The sequence below is a fragment of the Lepus europaeus genome, chromosome 7, assembly GCF_033115175.1.
Source record: "Lepus europaeus isolate LE1 chromosome 7, mLepTim1.pri, whole genome shotgun sequence".
Lineage (NCBI taxonomy): Eukaryota > Metazoa > Chordata > Mammalia > Lagomorpha > Leporidae > Lepus > Lepus europaeus.
In genome coordinates, this window is record NC_084833.1 from 68,291,282 (window position 1) to 68,302,360 (window position 11,079).

At 54.6% G+C, this 11,079-nt stretch overlaps 1 protein-coding gene across 4 annotated transcripts in view; it reads right to left on the reverse strand.

Annotated features, from left to right (window-relative positions):
• The window catches only part of TENM4 (teneurin transmembrane protein 4), a 390,997-nt gene extending 380,272 nt beyond the window's left edge, over positions 1-10,725 (reverse strand). For 2 of the 4 annotated variants that reach the window (XM_062198278.1, XM_062198277.1), the window contains exons 1-2: positions 10,488-10,725; positions 5,778-6,047 (exon numbers count right to left, since the gene is read on the reverse strand). In XM_062198278.1, coding sequence (XP_062054262.1) covers positions 5,778-6,047; positions 10,488-10,710 — 493 coding nt within the window. In that variant the 5' untranslated portion in view covers positions 10,711-10,725. The remainder of the gene's footprint in view (positions 1-5,777; positions 6,048-10,487) is intronic. The other 2 variants (XM_062198276.1, XM_062198275.1) reach the window with 1 other exon arrangement.
• Between the last annotated feature and the right edge of the window lie 354 nt (positions 10,726-11,079).

The window sequence follows — 11,079 nt, forward strand, 5'->3', positions numbered from 1 at the left end:
CACTACTTGAGCCTGGCCTGGTTTGATCTCCAGCCCCTAATCAGCTCCCTAAGGGTACACATTCATTTTCCTTTCTGGGAGTTTCTAACATCAACAAACTAGTTTATGTTCCAGATACAGCAAGAATTCTCTTCCAGACTTCATCCATTTATGCAGTAAGCTAATGAAAACATTTCTATAAAACAGGGCCAACTGTAGAGCACAATGGTTAAGAAAGATGATAGGCACTGGAGACGGACAGGTCTGGACCAACCCTCAGCTCTGCTACCCATGAGTGGTGGACCCTTCAGCAAGTCAGCTCCTCTCTCCAGATCTCAGTGCCCTTAGCTAGAAAATGAGAGGAGGTTAAGACTCAATGGAGGGGGCCGGCACTGTGGCCTACCAGGTTAAGCCACTGCCTGTGGTGCCAGTATCTCATATGGATGCTGGTTCAAATCCCAGCTACTCCACTTTCAACCCATCTCCCTGCTAATGCATTTGGGAAAGCAGAAGATGGCTCAGGTGCTAGGGCCCCTGCACCCATGTGGGAGACCCTAAAGAAGCTCCAGGCTTTGTATTGGCTCAGCTCCAGCCATTGTAGCCCTTTGGGGAGTGAAGCAGAGGATAAAAGACCTCTCTCTGCCTCTAACTCTGCCTTTCAAATAAAGAAATAAATCTTTTTTTTTTTTTAAAAAGACTCAATAGGCTTGTTGTAGGTGAGGCCCTCAGATGCTCTGCGGGCATGCTCTGGCCATCTTTGGAACTAGGGTGGGCTCCCAGTTTACACAAATGTCTCATAGGAAACTCTGTCCCACTTGGAGACTCCAATCCCCTGAAGACAGCAGGCACCTCTGCACGCCTGGGAGGAAGTGTGGGCTGGCAACAAGGCAGCAGTCAACACGGGGGTCCGGTCCCCACCTCAGCCAATGGCACCCAAGTCCCGCTGCAGAAGATGCTGTCCTGTTGTTCCTGCTGTGCAGTGGGCTGGGCTGCTGTGTTACCCTGACCACTCTGCCACTTCATGACACATTCTTACAGACTTTTAAAGCCAGCTCTTATGGGTAAGGGGCTGGGGAGGGTAGAAGATGTACTGAGTTGAACTGGTAATGAACTGCTTTCTGACCGTGCTTAGTAAGAGATGCTCGCCTCCTCTGCTGGCTCGCCATCAGCAGTCTGGCTGCCTAATTAGATTAACCAATAATTTCCCATTTGACACTGGGCTGCTTGAGGATGTGGGGGGTAACTCTGCTTCTATCCCATTGGTTCCTGTCTAAGGGAATCGCTCAATTTGCCTCTAGGATTCAAGCACACAGTCCATTCTCACCATTTCCCCAGCCGACCGGGCCTCGTCATGCCTCCGAGCGTTGCCTCGCGCCACTGCCTCCACTGGGAATGCTTGCCTCGGATCCGTCCTGCTCAGAGTAATCCTCGCAGACCTCTGAGCCCAGGTGTACACTGCGAGCGGAATGAAGGAACGCGCCTGGGCACCCTCAGGGCAAAACGAGTGGCTGCTTTACCATCATCCCCCAGCTCGTTAGAAAATTAATATTAATGGCTAATGTGAATTAAGGACCAACGCAGGCCAGATGTTTCTCAAACATTGTAGAACCAATCACAGCAGCCCTTCAAGGAGGGAAGATGGCATTGGCATTTTTGTATTTTTAAAAACCAGGTGAGGTAAAATATATAACATAAAATCTAATCTTTACTTTTTTGTGTGTGTGTGTCCAGCCATTGTTACTATTCATTTCCAGAACATTCTCTTGATCCCAAACTGAAGCTCTGTGCTCACTAAACCCAGCCACAGTCCCTGCCCCACTGAGATCTGGTGACCCCTGGCTTCTCACTTGCAGATTGAGGAAAACTGTGGCTCAGAGACATGAAGGGCCTTGGGCAAGGTCACCCAGCTGGGGTCTGAGGCCAGCCCTCCTCTCTGGACGCTCATGCTGGTGTTGTTTGTGCCTCCCGCCTTCCCCAGACACTGCCCCTACGCCTCTATTAGAGCACAGGACCACAGAGAAGAGGTTCCTTCTCCACCGCCCCCTTGGTTCATCCCCACTCTGCATTCTACATGAATGCCTGGCCTGCTGAAGGAGCTCAGCACAGAGACAGAACAAATCACAGGCCGAGTCGACAAGCGACACCGTGTCATCCTGACCCAGGGGTGGCGAATGGAGCTCAGACTGCAACCTCGGCTCTGTGACAAGCCTGTGCCGAATGCCCATGACATGCCCACCGTGCCAGCTCTTCCTCACAGCCGCCAGCCTGCAAGGCCCCTCCCAGCAGAAAAGGCCCGAGGGCTGGGCTCTGCCTGGGGGGCAAGATTTGTGTTTACATTACCCAGTCAATTCTGTATTTATTTTAGATATTAAGCAGTGACATAAAAGCTGCTGACATTAACCTTCAGGGGTAGAAATTGGCTTTAATGGACCCCATAAAGTTCTTATTGATGGCAGCTGCAGGCAGCATCGCCGTGACCTCAGCAGAAGCCTCCACCGCCATCAATACTGTTGACAATCACTATTGACTAACGCACGGCCAGGCGTGGAGGCAGAGCCGAGGCTCCGTGGCTGCAAGTGGCCGGGGGCGATGCTTTGCATTTCCCATTTATCTGCTAAGGAGCTCCCAGAACCCAGCTGCACATTTCTGGCAGCCTCCGTTGGGAGTCCAGCGCCCTCACTGACTCCACCAGGCCCAGGTTAAAGGATGAGAGTGAGCCGAGTTCCAAGCCGAGCTTTGCCAACGTGCTGGTGGTGCTGTCAGCTGACCTGCTTGGAGTCTCAGTTTGTTCATCTGGCAAACGGAATGTCATTGCGTTACCATGAGGATGAAGGTGCTCTCCCATGTGCCCGCCACAGGCCCTCGGCACAAGGTGGCTGGTGGCCCTCTACTGGAAAATGGCCACACTGTCACACGTCGGCTAACATGTCAGGTGGAATCCATCTCTGCTGACAGTCAGATCTGCGTTTTCATCAGAGGAAACAGGCGAGAGCGGGGGCCAGTGACGCGGATGGGCGAGTGGTGGGGGGGTTGGGGGTGGGGAGCAGGGGGTGGGGGCCAAGACCCTGTTTCAAGCCTGGCTTCACCTCAGCTGGAATCGCCCTTGGGCTCTCTCTGCCTTGGTTCCCAAGCTCCACGTTGGGGATAGGGTGGCATGGGGGAGCGCACGGTGAATAAAGTGAGCCATTCCTACGTTCAGCGTCATGACGTGGGCCCAAGAGTTAACAAAGCTGTTTCTGTAACCCTCCCCTGTGGGGAGCAAGTGGACAAGTGTGTTGTCCTGGGGCATCCAGGCAGGGAAGGGATAAGGAGGCCAGGGGCCTCTTGTTAGAGTCCCCTGCCCAGCACCCTGGGCTGCCTGCCTGCTCTGAGTACACAGGCCTAGAGTTTTGTGGCTGGTGTGAAAGTGAGGTGTGAGACAGAGAGTGCGGCGTGGCAGGGGGAGCAGGCCATAGTCTCCTGTCCTCATTATCCAAGGCTGAAGCTCCTCAGGCTCACTGAATGTCATTATCACCCAACAGAAGCCCAGTTCAGCCGTAATTCAGCTCTCAGGGAATATACAGTCACTGTGGGCGATGCACACCACCCCCCACTCCGTCAGGACTTCATGGAGAATGGGCATTTGTCACCATGGCCAGAAGCCTTCCAAAGAGCAAGCAACCCAAGTCTTTTGCTCGAGCCAGGGCTATGAGAGTAAAGAATGAAGCGTCATAGGCCGAAGCCACAACCTCACCTTGCTGTGTGATCGTGCCGGTCTCTTAACTTCTCTGGGCTACAGTTTCGTTATACTGCATGGTGGGGGCAACAGAACGACTTAAAAGGGTTTTGGGAGAAGACGCGTGGTCACAGGGCTGAGGCACTGGGCCCCGTGTTTGGGGGCCGGTCAGCTGGAACCATTCATGTCATCACTGCTGGTTCCCTCTCGTGAACTTTCAGCTGGGGCACGTGAGCATGGACAATCACAGAACGCTGGGAAGGCCTGCAGGACAGCTGTAGCCAAGTGTTCATCAGAACACGGGTCCCACCAGTGACTGGAGATACACAGTGGCACCCCAAAGGCCCCGAGAAGTCCTGCAGTAAAGCTGCTTGTGTGATGCAGCATCTCCTACGTTCCTCCCCTGAGAACCATCAACATTCTCAGAGCACAGGAAACCGACTTCACGTACATCATTTTAGAGGGAAGGAAACCAAGGGGATGCACCCCACTCAGGGCTAAACCCCGGGCCAGGGATGAAGCTGGGGCTTTCAGTCCCTATTTTCACAGTGCCAGGCCCTGTGCTGCCCCGTGATCCCGGGTTCCTGGGCAGTGTATGGTGGGGTGGGGTGGGGTGGGAGTGGGGGACTGCAGCTTGCCTGGGTGTTGGTGGGAAGGTGGGTGTGGGAGTGCAGATGGTTCCCTAGTGGGCAGAGAGGAACTTTCCAGGTGTCGAGGTCATTGTCCCCCTCAGGAGCTCGGCTTCACCATCAGACCCCAGCAGGACCCTCCTTGGTGCTGCCCGGTATGAAACACGGCCAACAATGAGATATCCCCGGAGCTCAGCTCCAGCAGGGCTGCCGAAAGCCTCGAAAGTGAGCCCTTCCCATCAGCAGTGAAGGGCGGCAGGTAGACCAGCTGTCATCTTTTTCTCCACACACCTCCCAGCCCCGGGGAGGAGCAGCCACAGGGACGGGGATGGAGGAAGCAGTCTGGAGCTGGCACTCCAGAGGTCGCGGGGAAGTTGCAGCAAAGATTCTCATGTTTTGTCATTTCCATGATTTTTGTTTGACTTTGAGTTGACAAGCAGTCATCCGTGGGACTAATGGGATACAATGTGGTCCTGACATACAGATGCTTCCTGACTTGTGATGAGACTATTGGAATTTAAGGCTATCTCTCATGGACAGTGGAGTACCAAAGTCCAAAGCCTCGCAAGTCAAGCTGGCATTTAATAACCTAACCTACAGGACGCCACAACTTAGCATCTCCTACCTTAGTCATGTTCTCAGCACTCACAGAAGCTGACAGGTGGGCAAAACCACCTAACACAGAGCCTGTTCCGTGGTCAAGCTGAGTATTGCGTGTGATTTGTTGAATACTGCCCCCAAAGTGAAAAAGAGAATGGTGGTACCGGTACACTTTCACACCATTGTGCCGTCAGCAGTCGGCAGCTACCTTGTGTGGGTGCATTCCAGAACAACCCAATCAAATCAATCAACATATTATCACCTCACTTTTTCGTGTGTTTGTATGTGTGGTGAGACCATTCAAAGTGTACTCTGACAATTAGGAAGAACACAGGATATTCTTATTAACTGCAATCACTATGCTATGCAACTGTTAAACCATGCACGCTTATTTCCCCTTTGATCAACATCTCCCCTCCACCAGGAGTTTCAAGTTTTCCCTAAATGGTAGTCTGGGTGGAGTCTCCATCCTCTGACCAATACGAAATGTCGGGCACCTGGAGGCTGGAGCTTGCCCAAGGTGGACTCAGGCGGAACCAGGCACTGCTCATTCCATAGGCACTGGCCCGTGTCCCCTCTGTTCCTCCAAACATAGGCAGCTAGCAAGCAATAGCCCAGCCCTGTCAGCACCTCCCTGATCTGGACAGAAAGGGCAGTGGCCAATCCTGGCATGTCACCCACAAGGGGATATTTCACATGACTGTGCACGAGGCTCTGACTTTCAACCACTAAGAGCAAAGCAATGTTTCACCAAGTTCACCAGAGTTAGAAGCGACGGGGCGTAAGATCAATACTGTGGCAAAAACCCCAGCCCACAACCTCCATGCCTGGCATAGGCCAAACGGACCACTCACCAGTCTCTGTGTTCTCATGCTCCGTGTCGGTGAGCGTGAGGTTGGAGTTGGCGCGACTGGACAGGCAGGAGCTGCGCCCCGACCGCGTGCTCCGGCCCCACAGCCGCATGGGGTGCTCGGGGGACAGAACAGTATCGGCCTCCATGTCGGCATCGGAGCTGGCGCCCATGGAGTAGCCACAGTGGGGAAGGCCGATGTCCGTCCGGTACAAGGTCCCGTGAGGAGGCGTCACCTCCCCCAGCCCCAGCTCACGCAGGCTGAAATTCGCACCTGGGAGGAGAAACACATGAACCTATGTCAGCGTCTCTAGCAGAAGCCCCAGCCTACCCCAGGATTCACAGTGGGGGTTCCACGTCCATGCCTTTAGTTCTAGCTACTTCCTCTACCTATAGGGCTCTTCCTGCCCCTTCTCCACCAGCCCAAGTCCTCCACTTCTCTTAGGGCCCTAATCAGGCGCACCTGCTCTTTCAGTGCCTACACCTGGGAAGAACTTGCTGCTGCTGCTGCTGCCTTCTGCCCTTTTTCCACTCCTTGGCCTTGGTCACACAGCACAGCGGGGCTGCAGGGCCTGACTACACAAGAGAGGACCTAACCTCTTGTTCATTCCTAAATCCCTGTGCCTACAACTAAATCCCATATTCAGAAGGAGCTCAATTAATGTCCGGTAAGTTGCATGGAGGGTTCTGATCTCCTCCCCCGGGCAGGACTTGTCAGTCCGTCTGGAGCAGGACAGAAGCCCAGCTGATGAGCCCTAAGTGGCGCCCCTGGGACCAGCAGTTCAGGAGCACCCAGATCAGGAGTGTAAAGAAGTTGGTGACCAGCAAAGTCAGCCTTGCACAGGGAAAGGGGGCTGGACTGCAGCAGGCAGTCAGCAGAAACCGGTCTCCTAGGGGCTCAGGTAGGACTCCGGACGCCCAGGAACGAGGCAGGGGTAGATGTGGCTGAGTGGAGTTCCCCAAGGTTAGTGCTGCAGGGGCAAAGAGAACAGTGACTGAGCGGGGAGCACAGCGTCTGTGTCACTCCTGAATGTCAACTCAACGACTACTCAGGGACAGCCCCTCCCACACTTCTCATATTCCACGATTGTCTTCAGGGGTTAAGGAAGAGGGGGTGTAGGAAGCACTAAGTGTCATTCCCAATTAAACCAACGATCTGGCGAAACGGACTGACGATCAACTAGTGCCCACAATGGCAGCAGCTCCACTGACCCTGGGTATTCGCGGAGATACAGCAATGAGCAGTGGTGCCTAGCTCCGTGGCGCCGACAGCACAGTGTTTCTCAAACACAAAACTAAGGAGCAAAATCCAGAGTGAGGAGCACAGAGGCAGAATGTGAGATGTCTGGGGTGGGTGGGGGCTCGGAGAGCACACGGGAACAGAGCAGACAGGAGAGGTGGATGCCCAGGCTTTAAAGGCATCCTATAACCGTGGCTAGGACTAGGAGGAGGAGCTGCCAGAGAGGTAGCCGGGAAAGGCAGCAGAGACGGCATCCTATTGCAATTGGGTCTCACTCTTACTCAACAACCCTGCTCTCCCGGAGTGGCCTTGTCATTTCTGTCTCCAACACCTGTCACCCTTGCTGCAGGGCTGGCGCTCAGTAAGTGACACACACACACACACACACAGGCAGCACTCTGCAGCATGCATAACAATAGAGGGAGACAGGTTGGGGTGCTGTGGTAACACAGGCTGCAGAGTGAGCCTGCTCTCCAGGCGGCTCATGAGGGCACAGCCTTGGTTTGAGGTTAAAGTCATGAGAGACTCCCACACTGGTTGGTAAATACTGTCACTGGCTTCTGAGCCACCTCAGTGCCTCCCAGGCTCTGCTCTGCCCACTCTAGTACCTCCCCTACCCTGACTCGCCCATTCCCTCCTGATCCAGTTTCTAAACAAATGGCTGGTGTCAGCAGGCTTGGCATAGCAGGTGCCTCTGGGCTGTGTTCAGTGGCCAGGCAGACATTCTGATTGGCTACGGCCAGGGCCAGACCAGATGTGAAGTATTTTGAGTCTCACCCCTGTGTGTCATACTCCAATCTGCCCTCATAGTTTGCCTGCTTTCTAACGCAAAAAAAAAAAACAAAAAACAAAAAACAAAAACAAACAAACAAACAAACAAACAAAAAAAACACCACCCTCCAAACTGGAGCCAAAATCCCTCAGTCCACTTCCTTCCCTCCATGTACCCTACTCCCTGGCCCCTCTGAATGACAGTCCGCACTCCTGTCCTGCTCCCCTCCCCAGCCCAGCTTTCTGTAATATTGGGCTGGCCCTCTCAGGAGAGGCCACTCATGTGTTATGAAGAATGACTGCTCCATTTAGTGAGAAATCAAATTTGTTTGCCACAAACAGCCTGGGCTGCACTGACTTCCATATGGCTCGCCCTGCATAGCCTTTTGAGCATCCAGACTCTCCGCGTCCATATGAGGGAGCTGAGGCTTCTCTGCCAACCCCAAGGACTCAGTGCTGCTGTGGAGCCAGCTGGCCCCTGTGATGTGTGAGCTTGTAAGATTTCATCAGCTGTGAGGAGTCCTCGGGGTCGGCTCTCTCTCTGTCCCTTTGGCCTGTTTCCTGAGGAGTCAGGACACAGGTCAACATCCTGCCTCACTCAACACCAGGCTCTCCAATCTTGGGCCACTGATTGCTCTGGCTTTCACGTTCTTGCCTTTCACTGGGACGGTCATCCCCGACCTGTACCTTTAAAGCGTTTTTGAGGATCATGGAAGGGAAGAGAGCTTTGTGAAATGCTATGCACCTGCTTGCTGCTAAAATGAGCACGCTCCTTGGTTGTTCCAAAGATGAGATGGGCTCCTCTCTTGACCCTCACGTGCTAGGGCAGCATCTAAGTGGGGCAGGACAGAGCTAGAGGACAGCTTTAGACCTTTGTTTTTCTTCCTCCCCACATTTTGAGACCCAGAGGTTGTAAATCAGAGCCAAGAGCATTTACAAAGAAGCTGGTCTGTGCCAGGCACCAGCATCAAGGACTTATTTCCAGTCCTCATCAATCCTCTGTCACCTTAGGTTCTGTGGTCCCATTGCACAGTCGGGGAAGCTGAGAGCAGCACCAATGGCAGAGCCAGAATTCAAACCCAGATCTCTTGGTTGCCAAAGCTTAAGCTCTTGAACCACAAACTGGGGGACAGCTGCAGAGCCCTCATTTTTCCAAGTGCAAGAGGCAGCCCTGCTAACAGGTCACTTTCCCGGGGATCCAGGCCTGTGGGGAAGAATGGAAATGAGAAGGCCATAGATAGGCTTGTGTGTGGGAGAGAGAGACAGTGACCTCCTTCTGCTGTGGTCTGGGGCATCCTTGTTGAGGGATTCCACAACACTGTAAAAATGTGCATACATTTCACAGCCCAATGTATGGCTGACCGTGTCCATGGAGGAAGAGAGAAGGGCTCATCTGGGATTGACAATGTATGAGTTGGCTTTTCATCCCTGTAACAAAACACCTGAGGAAGTCACTTATGAAGGAAGGAGGCTGATTATGCCTCCTGGTTTTGGAGGTTCACAGTCCAAGATCAGGTGCAGCCTACTGGTTCAGCTGTCTGGTGAGTCCAGAGGGTGTCAGTGGCAAAGGCCTGCAGAGGAGGGGTCACGTGCAAGGCAGGAAGGAGAGGAGGGGCCCGACTCAGGCTTATGTAACCAACCCTCTCCTGGGAAATACCTTCTGAGGGCACGCCCCTAGGAACCTAAGGACCTCCCAGCAGGTGCACCTCCTAAATGCCAAGAACTGTTGACTTTGGGACTTAAACCTAGGGTCAGTTAGGGAGCCAAATCATGTTCAAACCATAGCAGGTAGTGACCCACCAGGCAGCAGAGAGGGCTCAGGGTTCTGCAGGCAGAAAAACAGCAATCACTGGGGCACCCGCGTAGGAAGGCACCATGGCAACAGGTGTGTGAACCGAGCTTGGATTAGCGGGGCAGGACCATGGGTGGTGAGTGCCGATAGGCAGGGGACAGCATCTAGGGAGACAAGCAAGTTGGGAAGGCTCTCTTGGGCCAGGTTCAGGGGCTCAGTTTAAGGGCATTGCAGGGTCGTCCCCCAGTTTCACTCTGGCTGCAGTGCAGAGAATGGCTCCCGGGAGCCAGCTCTGGGTGGAGGGCTATCGGTGGTTAACCCTCCAAGAGATGGTGGAGGCTGGCACTGGGAAGTGGCAGCGGGGAGGAGTGGCGTGGGAAGGTCTTCCAGGTAGGCTGGACAGGCACCAGTGAATACTGTGGGAAGCGGACATGAGAGGGTCAGGCTCTGACTTAGCCTCCCAACTACCAAATGCTAAGTTCTAAGCATCTCAGCAACGCCTTATTCTCAAAGCTACACGGGACTGATACAAAGAAGTTGCAAGTTTGTTGACTGAAAAATAACAACTCAGAAGGACTGGCACTTACTGGGTGCCACAAGTCTCTGCAGATGAGTGGGTGGGCGAATCACTCTTGCCCGTCCAGTAGATGCGGGGGGAGGCTCAGAGGAGACCCTAATTAATTCAACTCTAGGCAGCTGACACCAGAGGCCAGCGCCCTATCCCACCTGGCTAGGTGGAGGGGGAAGGGAAATAAAGCATGAAGAGTGAGTGACAGGCCAGGCTCGTTACCAGATCCAGGCGCCCAAATAGCGGAGACTTGGTGTACAACCGGCTACCCCCACCCTCGCTTTGGTTCCGGCCCAGCAGGGCTCGCGCCCAGGTGGACACCTGCGCTGGGGCCCACCCTCACCTGCGCGGCAGAATTCCTCGGCCTCCTGTGGCACCATATCCTTGACGCGGCTGCCGTAGGCCAGGCGGGCGTCCTGGTCGTAGGCCTTGAGGGTCTCGCTGGAGCTGTAGGATTTCTGCGGCGTTTTGCCCTCCTCGCTGTCGGCCGACGAGCCGGTGTAGCGGCGCTCGGCGTCCCGGCGCCGGGTCAGCGAGCGGTAGGGCTTCCTCTCCTTCACGTCCATGGCCCCCGGCCCGCGCTCCTCCACATCCACCGGCAGGGGCCTCGCCGCACTCAAGGCCTCGCGGCCTGGAACCGGGGGACACCAAAGACAGGGAGTGAGCTAGGGCCTCGTGATGACGTAGCAGAGACCTGCTCCCTCACTGCCACGCAGCCAGCGCGAGGGCCCCTGCACGCAATCCCGTCTCTGCGGCTTCCTCTGTCTGCCGCGAAGATGCCTCGGCCTCTGCTTCAGTGAGCTTACCGAGGAAGTGACGCCAAGGCCGGAGCGCGCTGGGGTGGGTAGCGCCACCCCCGGACCGGAAGTGCACCTGTTTTATTCCCACAGTGGGCCAGCTGGGACCGGGCCGACCTAGCATTCCCAAGGGCTCCT